This window comes from Arachis stenosperma, chromosome 6 (assembly GCF_014773155.1).
Source record: "Arachis stenosperma cultivar V10309 chromosome 6, arast.V10309.gnm1.PFL2, whole genome shotgun sequence".
Lineage (NCBI taxonomy): Eukaryota > Viridiplantae > Streptophyta > Magnoliopsida > Fabales > Fabaceae > Arachis > Arachis stenosperma.
In genome coordinates, this window is record NC_080382.1 from 6,857,171 (window position 1) to 6,871,883 (window position 14,713).

Genomic DNA, 14,713 nt, shown 5'->3' on the forward strand with positions numbered 1-14,713 from the left:
TCGCATACTTTTTGCTAATAGTAAAACTGGCAAAGACGTTTTTTCAACACTTGTTTAATTTGTTTCATGTGTCAAAAAACAGTTTAAAAATAACGTGTGTAATGCTACTACCAATTCCGTATACTATACTCCATAGACTAAACACTATGTTGTCCATACAGTAATGAAAAGAGGTAATGTCCGAAACATTAGTTGAAGCCTTGAAGGGGAGTATGAGCTGTTACTTACTGTTGGTGTTGGCGATTCAAATTGTTCGTTGGGAGGACGAACATGAATAATCCCTCCCTCGCGTTGCGATTTACACTCTTCGTCTCCTTCTCACTAACGGCTTCTTCCTTCCCACAATTACCATTCTTTTCTAAGCCTGCTTCCACCCCCAAAGCCAAACCCTCTGACTTATTGTCTCTTCTTTCTTCCAAATCTCAATCCTTAACAGTCGATCCTCTCGTTGCACGTGACCTCAATTCATGCTTCAAATTCCTCGTTCCTTTCTCCCCGGAGCCTCGTCACCGAAAGCTCGCCTCCGCCACTCTCATCGGTTCCAACCGCAGAGAGAAAGATGACCGCCTCATCTGGTGGCCGCCGCAGCCCGTCTTGGACCTCGCACGCCTTGCCGTTGATTCCGGCGGTGACCCCTCAGCCATTCATCGCCTCCTCGATCCAAGCGCCATTCTAGTCAGTTTTCTTTCGTTTAGCAACGGTTTCATTTCACACTGTCACGGTTGTTTATTTCAAATTAATTAATGACTGGTTTTTGCTATAGCATAGGTTCCTGACGTTGAAGGATCAAATCAAGATCGCTGTCAGCTCACTAGAACTCCCTATGGCAGGGTTTTCATTAATGAGGTTTGCTCAACACAATGATTATACTTATATTACGTATATAGACAAGAGAATTACCAGAATAGTATTATCATTCATGTTCAGTTTCTATAATAAATTGTAGGAATTGAATATGTACATGAAGTTCTTGTTCGAGCTCATTGCTGCTCGAGCTCCATCTATTGGCTTAGATGTTGCTTTGAACCGCTTTGATCTCTTCCATGGTCACATGTTTCTGGCCCTTGACTCTGGTAGACTTGGTATCTTGTATGTTAATACCTTTCTCTCATATTGTCCTCTTTTATATTCTTTGTTTGTGTTGGATATGATTTATGTTTTCCCGAGTTAACGATGCAGCAATTTCATATTTTGCAGATTCCATGCGAGGGAATACCCTGCTTATGATAAACTAGACTTTCCTTACAATTTAGGTTACTGTCAGAGAGGTACATACTAGTTACTACATACTTCCCCCACATGTATAATTTGTTGTGACTTGTGAGTGTTGCTCAAGTTACATTTTTCCCTGTTAATCTTATCTTCAAATTTGTTGTATGCCTACATTATGTTTTTAAGTTCTTGTGTTATATTTTCTGGTTCTGGGGGAGTGCTTTGTTATTTTTGTGCTCACTTGTGTGCGAGGGAGAGGACATGATTTGGGTAGAGTGGTCTGTGTACCTTTTTGTTGCTCACTGTGAAATGAGTGACATATATTTTAGATGGCCAATTGTCTTACTCTTTTCTTTATTGTTAATACTGTGATCCTTTTGTTTCAGGGTCCAATGTGACATATGGTGATTCAATGAACATGAGGAATATTCTTTGGCTGGCTCCTTTACCCGGCAATTCTCCGAAGTCTTGGGCAGCACCAGGTAAAGTTATCATATCCACACAATTCACATTTTTTTATTTGTTTCCTAGCTCCCTTTTGGTCTTGGAATTTATTAGACGTTATTGGCACTATATAGCTTACTGTGTTAAATTGAACAAATTGTTGGCCTATGTAGCCTAAATTTTAAGGGTTTTGCTAACTTGTGCCCTAAGAACATAGGTTAAAAACACCATAAAGAGAAATGTTTTATAAAAGTTATTGGAAATATATATATATATTTTTTACATTTCTAATGCAATGAATACTTCAAAAACTCTAAAAAATTTCTGTTAATTGTATATTTAAAATATGTCTTTATGGCACAAGTTAGCTAAATCCAAATTTTAAAGGGAAAAGTGAAATGGAATACAGGTCATTCACTCATTACCACATTAGACAGTCTTCTGTACCTTTCTGTTGTTACTTGAAGATATTCCTCTTTTAAGTTTTACTGCATTGCACAAATGAAGTTATGAGACCCCTACATTGAGTAATTGTGATTTACTGATTTACTCAGAATCCCCATGCTTTATATCCTTTCTAGGATAATTAATAATTTATAGCCTCAACTTCATTTGAACAGGTGTACTGGTAGTGTTGGATGCTCGTCCAGATGGAATCATATACAGAGATCTAATACCAGATTATGTAAAATTCGCAAGGACTATATATGAAGGTTTTTGTTCCATTTCATTTGGATGCTGCTGATTTTCTAAGAGTGAAATTTGTTAGCTCAAAATTTTGTTAAGGATGAATTACTAATTATGTTATGTCCATTTTCTTCCTTTCTAGATGATCTCGGGGAAGTTGCTGTGGATGTGAACTACTTGAATGTAGGGTCTGAATCTCCAAACTATCAAATATTCATATGTTGAAGATGATGTATTGGGGATAACTATGACATAGAACTGACTTCACAACGTACACCATCCTCGATATAAATGAAGATTGCCAAAGCTTACACGTAGAATTGAAGTGCATTACGAACCAATTTGATGGGTCAATTGATTTTATAGCTTTGTTCAAAACTTCAAATACTACTTTTTATGCGCAGCAATTTGTTTTCCCTTGGCATCCAAGTCTCTGCTCTTCAAAACGCTATTATTATACTACAAATGTTACATGAGTTCTACTCGAATTCTTCCCCTATAATTGATTTTGCGTCGTAGTTCTCTTGTTTTTTGGACGGGGTAGTTCTCTTCTTTTTTTTTTTTTTTTTGGTCATTTGGTAGTTCTCTTCAATTCTCAGTAATTTAGGCTAAGATTAGGTGAAAAGTGAGATCCCTACATAACTACGGGCCATATTAAACGAATGGACTAAGTATGTGTACAAAAGATTCAAAAGCCCAAAACGAGTCTAGGCGTAGCTAGTTTAGTAAAGTTTTTACTTTTTAAAATAATTTATAAAATCTAATTTTTAAAAGATGATTTTTTAAAAGTTATAATATTTATATTTACTAAATCAAATTAAAAATAATTTTCAATAAACACAAGTAAATAACAAGCAATAATAATTATGATTGGTAAAATAGTTTTTAAAATTTAAAAGTATTATAATAGACATAAATACAAGTATTAAATTTAAAAATTAGTTAACATATGAGGTTATGTTAAATTTTTAAATTTTAAAAAGCACAAATTAATTTTAAAAAACTTTATCTTAGGTATTTTCAAAAGTACCACAATCTTTTAAAAATTACAAGCACAAATATATGATTTTTTTGATTTACCAAACACAAAATAAGAAGTTTAAGCTTTTAAAAAGCATAAGCATAAGTATCTTTTTAAAAATTTTTACCAAACCAAACCTAAATTGCTAACTTCTTCTAAGCATCCGTTGAGTCTTCAGTTCAATTGTAGTTGGAGGCTTGGTTGAGTGGCATATCATATACTTCTTTAACAACCATACCTAGATTTAAGTTCCACAGAAAGAAAAATAAACCTAAAAATGAACCAATATAATGTATGTGAGTTTGTTGTGTGGATGTGTTGTGCATGAGTAATGCCTATGATTAGAGATTGTCTAATTCACCTGACAAAAAAAAGATTTTAGTTCAATTGATAAATCTTATTTTTCTCACTTTTAGTCTTGGTTTGGTAAATTTTTTTGAAGAGGTGCTTGTGCTTTTTAAAATTTAAAAGTCTAATATAATTTCTTAGGCTTTTTTAAAAGTACAAGCTCCTCATTTGTGTTTGGTAAATCATAAAGATAATGTGCTTGTACTTGTAGCTTTTAAAAGATTGAAATACTTTTGAAAGTAACTAAGGTCTTTTTTTTTAAAGTTGATTTGTACTTTTCAAAATTTAAAAATCTAATATAATTTTATATATTAATTAATTTTTAAATTTAATGCTTAAATTGATGTCTTTTATAGTATTTTAAATTTTAATTTTTTTTATCAAACATAATTATTATTTCTTGTATTTATTAAAAATTATTTTAATTTGATTTACTAAACAAAAATATTATATTTTTAAAAAATGATCTTTTAAAAATTAATTTTTATAAATTATTTTTAAAAAATAAAAATTTTATCAAACGAAATCTTAATATACTGCATTTAGATTCGAATCTTGTCAAATGTTAAGTAGTGAATATAAACCCTTAATTAAGTATTATATTGGTGTGTATATCAATTGTGATGTTGTGGTGTTATAATATTTAAATTTAAAATTCAAAGTCGTCTAATTTATCTAACAAAATAACAACAAAGAAAACTACTTCAAAGCAGAGTAGAGATTCTTCTAGAATTTACAAGCTAATTAGATTCTTGTTTCTTGATGACAATTAAGGAAGATATCGCAATGGCTGACGAAATACAATCATAAATATTTTAATATCTCTCGTTTCAGGTCCCACCCCTAAATGGGAGATTAAGATGTGCGACGTGTCATGTTTTTGTTGGAGAGGGTTATCCTATCCACATGGATCATTTCATTATCCAAAGACTTTAAAAAAGCGGGCTCCATCCATGTAAGAAGTACACATGGCAGGCACAGTAACAGAAAAATAATTATTTATATATTAAAATTAATTATTAAAATCAAATTTTTTTATCAAAATTAAAATCAGTTATTATATAATTTAATTTATTTTTAATATATATTTTATATTTTAATATATAAATTTAATTTTAATATATTAACAATATAAAATATTTTATACAATTATATAATTATATTTATTTTTAAATAATTATTTAATATAAAAAATAATTATTCAATACATAATTAAATATACTTATAAAATTATTTTATACATTGTCATTAAAATTATATTTTTTAATATATATTGGAATACGGAAAACTTAAAATAGTAAACAAATATTGAACGCCAGCGGCTTAACGGCGTACCCTAATTAAAAAGGAGCAGTGGTGGAACTCGCTGCAGTTTGATCAAAACCCCCTTCGTTCTACACTCGCGCTTTCGCTACTAGTGCCTCTGCAACTGCTCGCACGATTCCTAACCACTTCTTGATTCTTTTTAATTTTTTTTTTTTTAATTTTGTTCTCTTCGCTCTGAGATTTTCTGTATCTCTCTCTCTCTTGCTCCGTCACCGACTTACCGATGCACCGTCTCGATCGCGGTGATGTTTGGAAAGGCAAGGCCCGTTCCCTACAGCTGCAGCTAAGGGACCGCTTCCGAGTCGCCGTCGATCGCCATTGGCGCCGCCGCCATGCCTTCATCCCCCACGCCCAGGGTTACTTCTCCTCCACCTTTCAGCGTTGGCTCAACCGATTTCGCGATTTCCGCAGGGACTCCTTGCCTTCTTCCTCTTCTTTCTACCGCAAACGAGGTCTGTCTTCAATTACCATTCTGCTCTCTCCCGTTCAATTATTGTGTAGGAATTGGCTCGATTTTTGACACTGAAAGGGTGAATGATTCGTTTCTTATTATTGTACAGTGAGTAAGGATTTCCTTTCTGAAGAAGAATCCACTCTTGTTCGTATGATGCAAGCTGTTGCTGTTCCTGTTGTTGGAAATGTCTGTCATGTCTTCATGAATGGATTGAACCGTGTTCAGGTATGCCTTGCCAGCTTCTGTTCTGTGGCATTGAAAATTTTCGCGTGCTTTTTGGTGCTTTGATCTGACTTAATTGTGGTTGTGGAAGAACAGGTTTATGGCTTAGAGAAACTCCATGATGCTTTGCTGCATAGACCTAAGGGTAAACCTCTTCTCACGGTCAGCAACCACGTTGCTTCCATGGACGACCCGCTTGTTATTGCTTCGCTGCTTCCTCCTAGTGTTCTATTGGACGCTAAGAACGTCAGATGGACACTCTGTGCAACTGATAGATGTTTCAAAAACCCTGTAACTTCGGCATTCTTTCGATCTGTAAAAGTATTGCCAGTTTCTCGTGGTGATGGTATTTATCAGAAGGTATACCCAACACATGATAATATCTTTTAACATTATTTGTTGAGTGGTTCTATAGAATGGATAATTCTATGATGTAGAGGTGTTTGTGTGAAGAGAATGAAGAGTAGTGTGTATAATTTATTTTAAAAAATTAATAAAAATAAAATGGCACATTCTCCTAAAAAGGTCTCTAACTATCTATGGAGGTGAATCTTCATCTCTTCACCATTTTCCCTCTTCACCGTAGCATGCATCCTATAGTATTATGTCTTTGATTTGATGTTTTGAGTATCATAGGGAACTTATGCTAAAATGTGCGGATGTGTTAGTTAAAATCTCATTGTTGTTTTCATCTGTAGTGAATTTTTGTCTTCTTATTTTGTCCTGAAAACTGAAAACTAATTTATTGATTTTGAAGTGTAATTGACAAAGCATCATACTCTCTGTCATTTATAGTTTGTCCTTTTGCGGTCTTTTTATTTTGGCTCTCCAGTCTGAACTTGAAGTTCTTATCCTATGTAGGGAATGGACATGGCCATTTCAAAGTTGAACCATGGTGGTTGGGTTCACATATTCCCTGAAGGAAGCCGCTCCCGGGATGGTGGAAAAACCTTGGGATCTTCAAAAAGAGGTGTTGGGAGGTAACAATCTTCCATATTATTATGCAGTAGAATACTAACTTAAAAGTTGCTAATACTGGTTCCTACTTTGTTTGTTTCTTGACTACATTACTTTCTTTATATGGTATATAGTATCATGGTTGAAATTATTGATGGAGCTAATAATTTGTGTGGGAGAGAATATTGAAATTGTTTGTTGGTAGGAGAATGACAAAGTGAGAAATATTGCACTTAGATTTTGATTTGAATGCCAGCCTTGGTCTTCTATTCTGATTTAGAGACTTGAAGTATCTATAAGAGTTTTTAAAATTGTCTGTCTGATTTATTTTGTTATCCATTGCCTACCTATATTCAAATGGGAGCATATCTTCTTAATGTTTAAGTATGTTGTGAATACGTTGTTCTTTTCTGTTGTGTTATTTACTTGAGATTGGCAATAAATTTAAGGGTGAAGATCATTAGAACTGGACCTGTTCCAGTGTTTAGGTCTGTTATTGTGTATTGACAACTCATAAGTATATTTAAGGATCAATATTTATAGTTTTTCTCCTTTAAGATTTTAATATTGGTTTGCGGAAATATGATTTATTTTATATGCACGATCATTATAATTTGGAGTTTTCTATATCCTTCAAGAATACATCCGTGTGTTCATATATCATATTTTAAAGAAACATGTTTAAATCAATGTTTATATATTGGATTGGATAAATATATATTTGTCTTTTTGGGTGCTAGCTTGCTTAAATGTGGAAGTAATTTACAGATAGTTGATCACGTATTATGTAGTAATATATATGAATAAATGGTTCTTCTATCTTACTTTTGTCATTCATTACCTCTGGGCTTCAGGACTTGTATTTCTGTTCATCTTCTAGAAGTTTGTTGTTTCCAAACTACGGGTTCAACATTGAATGTTTGTTTTGTATTCATTGCTTTACTATGCCTGTGTGTCTACTTTAAACATGTATCATGACATAAACTTTGTCCATCAGGTTGGTCCTGGATGGAGATAGCCTGCCTATTGTTGTCCCATTTGTACATACAGGGATGCAAGATATCATGCCAATAGGTGCTAACTTTCCCAAAATTGGCAAAATGGTATGCACTATTGCAGTCTTTTTTTTTATATCTGAAATTTTGCCATGCAGATTGTGAATGGAATTTATCTTTATACCCGAAAAAGAGGTACGAAGATTTGATTAATTTTTAAAAATTGAAAAAGGCCAAATTGCTCTCTGCTGCCTGCTACTAATGCACTCATTGTCACCTAGGCTTTGGCTGTGTTTCTCACCACAGAAAAATGATCAAGATATTAAACTACAAAAAGTTTCTTCATGGCATGCCAATTCATTCTTTATTGTTGAAGTGTTTACTTCGAAAGTGTTTATATTTTATATATTCAGTAGAAAACCTCCCAACATAGTCTTGGCATGTTTTTTTTCTGTAGGTTACAGTTCTAATTGGTGATCCAATCAATTTCAATGATATACTAAACGCGGAAAAAGTTTCTGACATGCCACGAAAAGAATTATATGATGCAGTAGCATCAAGAATTGGTGACCAATTACACAAACTGAAGGTCCAAGTTGACACACTAGCAGTGGAGCAAGAAATGCAGTTCCAAGCTCGCTCTTCACACAGCTCTATGCGTGCATCTGGAATCTTGCAGCAGGTTGATTGGGAATTATTTGGAATGGGTAACTTCATGTCTGCAGACGACGATGATTCTAAACAGAGAGAAGAAACCATTATTGGCCCAAATAAAAGTGTCCCTCAACCTCAGGAATCTCATAGTGATCAGCGTTGGGGAGTAGGTTTTTCAAACAGGATGCGAGGTTACATGGATCAGATGGAGCTAATGTCTTTCGCTGCTAGAGGCATATTTATGACTAATGAAACCAAAAACTCTACCGGTCGTAATAGAGAGATAGGACCCTTGAAGGCATGGAAACAGTATTTGGAAGCTAACCTGTTACGGCCGTGGAATTACGTTCACTGCTAAAATATTTATAGATGTAACTTGGAATGTAATGTTATGGATTAAAATTAATTTTGTGTAGCCTAATATAGTTGCGGATAAATTGTAACTTAGCCAATTTGTGCCTTTGGCTGATCGGTTACTATCAGCTTATCGCAGGGTGTATTCAAATGGTGACTCGGTCATAATGAGGTGAACTTAGTTTTTCCAAAGATGAAAAGAAAGCAAACTAATAAAAAATTAGTGTCTCGCAAGAGGTCTTGTGCCTAGTATCATCGTGTGTAGGATTTAACATTTGACTGCGTAACCTTTTTGTTTTTATTAGTAATTAAAAATGTAGGTAATAGCATCTTATTTTAATTGATTGATTAAAGACATTAAACAAGGAAATATTTTCGAGAAATGATTGTATTTTTGAGAGTTAGCAAGTTGTGTAACACTGTAACATTTGGAAGTTCAAGTTTGATTGTGGCGTGAGCGAGGTCAAAGGTAATTATTGACCTGTATGAGTGAAAGATGGTAGGTTGAGCGTGATTGTCGAGCAAAATGCAACATCATTTCAAGTTTCAGGCTGCCATGGCAGTCAGATAGACTTTCCAGATCACATAGACTAACACTACACAACGATTTGTTAAGTAAAACTATTCCTATGAGGAGGGGCCCACTTGTGCAACTGCAAGGGTCATGATTAGGATGGTGGAGCCCGCCTCGTGGACGGTCCTGAATGTCGTGGAAGCATTTTTCGATTTTAATATCTGAACAGCCTCCCTCGAACTCGATCCATCTTCCCTCAAACTCGCATTTGGGATTTTCGAATTCGTTTCTTGCCTTGTGTGTTACTGTGTGAGAGATACAATGGCGGATGAAGAAGAAGAATCAGAGCTTAGTGACAAGCAGAAGGTGGAAATAGCCAAATGGTTCCTTCTCAATTCTCCCCCTGGTGAAATCCAATACGTCGCTAAAGGTTCTTTCTCTTCTTCCTCCCTCCCTCCCTCTCTCTCTCTCTCTCTCTAATATGCAATTATGTTCATTCTTAAATGGCTTGCGCAGATGTGAAATCGATTCTAAACGACGACGTTTTGTTCGATGAGGCGGCGTCAGAGGCATTCCCCGTTTACAACAAATCCCACTTGATTTGCCTCGCATTGCCCAACCGAAGTGGTGACGTAAGTCCAATCCTAATCTTAGGGTTTTCCTTTTTTCTTTTATTATTATGAATCTTCTTTCACTGTGAATCTATTGATCATTTAACCCTCACTTGAGAGTTGAGAGGTGCATGCAGGTACTTGTTACTTCCTTCAGTGAGCTTGAAGGGAATGCGTTTCTTGATCCCAGGACTACTCAAGTGGCTACTGTCGATCACGTTAAACAAGTAAGCATCTTCTCTGTCTTAGAGTGACTGTGTCTGGAGCTGTATACACCAAATGTGGGAGAAAACTTCGTTGCAAGTTAGGGTGTAGAGCAAATAGTGAGAATTTGTTATTGCATGAGTTTCATTTGTTCTGTAATTTGTATAATGTGTTTTCTCATGATAGCCTGTTGAATGTCTCAGGTTTGTACAGGCGTGAGGCCTGCAGCGGATGAAGAACTTCCATCTCCATACATTGAAGAATATCGGTAATGCTCCGCAATTTCCATGGTTGAGACATTTTATGCTGATCATAAAAAATTCCTGAACTATGGGGATAAATAATGTTGAATGAGACACCGTCCCTGTTAGGTTTTAATGAATTTGTTCATTTGTCAAAGGTCTGAATAGTTCTATGTTCCTTTTGTAATGTTTTATTCTCTTAGCTCTGTCAACTCAGAAAGTGTTAATTGTTTGCTGTAGATTGACTCTGGAAGTTTCTTCTTCATTTTTGATTTATAATCCTTTTAATTGTTGTGCTTACTACTGGTTGTGATAAAGATTCATGGTGACATGCAACTGTTCTATGGAGATTTTGCATAGTATTATTAAGGAGCCCGCCGAAAGGGATAGATCATAATTATCTGGCTATTTGTTCTGCTTTTCAATTAATAATATGTTGATCAGCATTTGGAGACAGGAGGTTGGAACGGACCATCCAACCTCTTGAATAAAACAAATTGAGTATATAACTTCTGAATCTTATACTTTCCTTTCTCTTTTTGCACAACACAATGTTGTTTGGTAGTGCAGGTGCAGTCTGGATGCTGAAATACTTAAATATGTTGAAGAAGCTTATCCAAAAGGTGTTTGCTCTGTCTATTGTGCAAATGGGAAAGATGTAGAGGGCCCAGGTGCTGATTTTGAGCTTGCTGTGGTGATTTCTGCTGCTAGGCATAGCCCACAAAATTTCTGGTGGGTGAAATTAGTTGAATGGAATCCAAACTCTGCTTTTCAATTTCGATGATTGATCTCTACATTACTAGTAAAAAAAAAAGGAAGAGAATTCTGTAGACTTAATGATTTTGATACATTTTATATTTCATTTTTTCTTGTGTATAGCAATGGAAGTTGGTGTTCAATATGGAATGTTGAGTTCAAAGATGAACAACAAACAGTGGAAATTAAGGGTAAAATACAGGTATGTGCTGATATTTGATGTATTGGGTTGAATGAGATGGTACACTTGTTGCAATACATGATTATCTTTGTCCTATTTTTCAGGTGGGTGCACACTATTTTGAGGAAGGAAATGTGCAGCTAGATGCGAAACATGAATGCAAAGATGCAACTCTTTTTCAGGTTACCATAAATGAAATTGCTTCCTTTTTACTAGTTGTGAGTTATAACTTCATGTCATACATATGTATATTTTCAATCCCCAGGGTACTTGTATCATGATTCATGGCCATTGGCCTGGTTTCTTTGTGTATTCATATTTGTGCCAGGTTCATCTGTTTATATTTTTTTTTTCAGGCCTCTGACGATTGTGCAGTTGCCATATCAGGCATTATTCGTCACCATGAAACGGAGTATATGGCTTCTCTCGAGGTTCTGATTTTGTTTTATTGTAGTTGGGGTCTCTCTTTATTTTTATCTTTTTATATAAAAATATTTTTAATTTTTGTATTTTAATTTGAATCTAGAGATGATGTACTAAATTACTTTAACTTGCCAGGCATCATATCTAAGCCTGCCTGATTCTACTTTCAAGGTACTCTTTGTGGCTTCCTAGATAATTTGTTTTTTAATCTTAGTCTCAGATGGGGCTCTTTCTGCCAAATCTATGATAATTATTGTTGTTTCCAATTAAAGCAATCCCATGTAGGAGACCTTTTCTTTGCATTCTATTACCGTCTGCATGTTTACCGAACTTTAACTGAACTTTGTTACAAAAACACTCTACATTCTTGCTACCCTTCCTTCCAATTTGATTGCCCTGGTTAGTTTCTGGTCTGGTGGGTCCTCTTTATTAGTCAATTGTACCAATTCATTTTGATCTACAATGTTGGGTGACATTCATGGTCTCACTTTAAATTTCCAACTGTTGCAACAATGTGTCAATCACTCAATCTTTAAACTCTTTCAATTACAATAATTTGCAGGATCTTCGGAGGAAGCTACCAGTCACCCGCACCTTATTTCCGTGGCATAATACTTTGCAATTCAGTTTGACGAGAGAGGTCTCAAAGGAACTTGGCATTAAGTAAATATTGCTCAACAAATGAAAGTTGTGTTTACTCGAAGTCAGTGGTGACAAGTTTCTTATGTATTCACTCACTTTAATGTAATTTGGTAAGGTCAATCATTCTTCGGGTTGGCTTTCTTTACTTTACCACAATTGCCGCACCCTGCTACTGTCGTAGTCTATTCCCTAGGTGTATTGTACTGTAATTCCTTTTTTGATAGCATTTGTATAGCAGTAAAAAAGATTTGACGCTTGATTCCAGCTATTAATTGTTCCCCACAATCAGATGTAAGAACTTTCCGTCACCGACAATTCGAAATTACAAGAAGCTGGCTATATAACCTTCTGCAGTTCTGCTATTTTAGAGAGTTATGGTACAATCTCTGGTTATGTGATCCTGCGATAAAGAGAAAAAAAATTCCTAATAATGAATTAAGTTCTGAAAAAAGTAAGATATACTAGAGCTTCAGCTTTTAGTGTTTTTCTTAAGCAGAACATTGAAGAATTTAATTACGACTATTTGGAGCATAAAGACTAAATATTTAAAGGGTTTAGTTAACACTTGTTCTAGGAGTATATGATAAGTTTACCATTAATTGAAAGCTTTAAATATTTTTATTTAATGGATGCAAAATAAATATATTGAAATTTTAAATTTTTTATATTTTTAATGAAAATTTTTTTTATTTGTAAATTTAATATGTGCCCTAGATAGAAAAATCCATATTTAAATTAGTCTCAATTAATATTTGATTAAATGGTATTATGGATTTTGGTTGTATTATTTGCAACTCGGATGGGAATTGGTTGAAAGTTTGTGCGGAGAAAGTTAGAGAAAGTCAATGTTCTGCATGCGGGGCTTCATGCTATTTGGAAGGGATTATGGTTTTCGTGAGGTACTCTGTAGAACGGATTATTTGGAGATTTCTTCAATGGTGCATAGAAGACAAAGTGATAATACTATTATAGAAAGTGGCTCATGCATCTAAATCAAGAACTATGAATTGGAATCGGAAAGCAAACATTAGTTTGATTGGCAAACTATGTTGCTGATCATATGGCTAGAATAGCTACCTCGAAGACAGTGCAAATTATATGAGTTTTTTTTTTTTGGTTTTCCACGGTATCTCCCAACCTGACAGGTCAAGGACTAATCCGTCGCGATACTGAGTTCCATTTAAGGGTTTGCCACTGGCCAATGAGTTGCTGCATGGACAAGACACAAAATTTAAAAAACTTGGTGTTATACGAAGTTATTGGCTTATTGTGTGTTATCTTGGGGTGTGAAATTTAAAAAACGGTCCGAAACAAATCAGACTAATCTGATTTAGGGAAGACACAAAATTGACCCACCTAATTGGGTTTTTTAATTTTTTTTTATTTTTTAAAACCTTAAAACGGACTCACCGATTTTTTAACCTTCAAAAAAAAAAAAAAAAAAAAAAAAACTTCAAATCGGATGCTCCTATTTGCAACCCTCCAAATTTAAATTTGTCACTCTATAAATCGAAACTTCGGTTTTTCATACCTTCCAAAACCTGTCTCCCATTTATATTTTTAAATTAAAAAAAATCATTTCCATATTATTTAAAAACACTCCATCATCCATATTTATGCATAACACGTTCTCTAAAACAATAAAAAAAAATGAGCCATATTATCTTATTAGTTTAGAGTTTAGACACGTCTGACACGAAATCAATCAATTAATTTGTTTTTTTTCTTTTCTTTTTTGTTTCTTTTTTTCATTTTCAGTCACCAAAAAATATTAATCTTAATAATATTTTAGATTTGATCTTTTAATTTCTAATAATTTTTATTATTTTAAAATTTTTGAGAATTATTTTTTTAAATAGATTAATTTTGTTATTTTTAATAAATTTTATTATCAGATAATTAAATTTTAAATTTGATAAATTATTTTTTTAATAGAATATCAGTTCTTTATAAAGATTTCTAGAATAATAAAAAAGTTGTTAAAGGCAAAAGTGAAGTATAAATGTATTTGCATATTTTTATTTAATATAGTAATATTTTGGAGGAGATTTTAATTAAATAAATTTTTTTTATTTATCAGTTTAAATCGGAATACAGAAATTTATCAATTTGTGTATTTAGTTTTATTTTCGCGGTGAAAGTTTGTAAAAATCATATTTTTATGGTTTTGGTGATTGTGCTAGAAAATATAAAAAGATTTAATTTTTTATTTTCGCATATACTGTTAGCGAAAATGGGCCTTCAAATGAGCTTCATTATGTTATTAGTTTAGACATGAAATCAGTCAATTAACTTTTCATTTTTAATTACTTTTGTTGTTTTCAATAAATTTTATTAAAAATTTCCGTTGCCGGGAATCGAACCCGGGTCTCCTGGGTGAAAGCCAGATATCCTAACCGCTGGACGACAACGGATTTACTGACATTATATTGTGGTTTTATTAACTTATGCGTGTATGAAATCGCG

The 14,713-nt window shown here is 33.8% G+C and overlaps 3 protein-coding genes and 1 non-coding gene across 4 annotated transcripts; 3 read left to right on the forward strand and 1 right to left on the reverse strand.

Moving 5' to 3' along the window:
* Positions 1–131: 131 nt before the first annotated feature.
* LOC130935281 (uncharacterized) lies at positions 132–2,857 on the forward strand. The gene is made up of 7 exons (XM_057864967.1): positions 132–675; positions 769–846; positions 947–1,089; positions 1,198–1,268; positions 1,599–1,694; positions 2,277–2,369; positions 2,486–2,857. Exons 1-7 carry the CDS (start codon positions 271–273, stop codon positions 2,566–2,568), a joined length of 969 nt encoding a protein of 322 aa, XP_057720950.1. The 5' UTR covers positions 132–270; the 3' UTR covers positions 2,569–2,857.
* A 2,191-nt stretch (positions 2,858–5,048) lies between these two features.
* On the forward strand, positions 5,049–8,926 carry LOC130935757 (uncharacterized). The gene is made up of 6 exons (XM_057865639.1): positions 5,049–5,490; positions 5,599–5,717; positions 5,811–6,074; positions 6,576–6,694; positions 7,669–7,774; positions 8,124–8,926. The coding sequence occupies exons 1-6, from the start codon at positions 5,262–5,264 to the stop codon at positions 8,676–8,678; spliced, it is 1,392 nt and encodes a 463-aa protein (XP_057721622.1). The 5' UTR covers positions 5,049–5,261; the 3' UTR covers positions 8,679–8,926.
* A 325-nt stretch (positions 8,927–9,251) lies between these two features.
* Positions 9,252–12,591, forward strand: LOC130935759 (F-actin-capping protein subunit alpha). Its single transcript, XM_057865643.1, has 10 exons — positions 9,252–9,618; positions 9,705–9,820; positions 9,937–10,026; positions 10,207–10,271; positions 10,816–10,977; positions 11,125–11,203; positions 11,287–11,364; positions 11,539–11,613; positions 11,741–11,776; positions 12,168–12,591. Exons 1-10 carry the CDS (start codon positions 9,510–9,512, stop codon positions 12,270–12,272), a joined length of 915 nt encoding a protein of 304 aa, XP_057721626.1. The 5' UTR covers positions 9,252–9,509; the 3' UTR covers positions 12,273–12,591.
* A 1,998-nt stretch (positions 12,592–14,589) lies between these two features.
* On the reverse strand, positions 14,590–14,661 carry TRNAE-UUC (transfer RNA glutamic acid (anticodon UUC)). The gene has a single exon. It is a non-coding gene; the product is annotated as a tRNA-Glu (tRNA).
* Between the last annotated feature and the right edge of the window lie 52 nt (positions 14,662–14,713).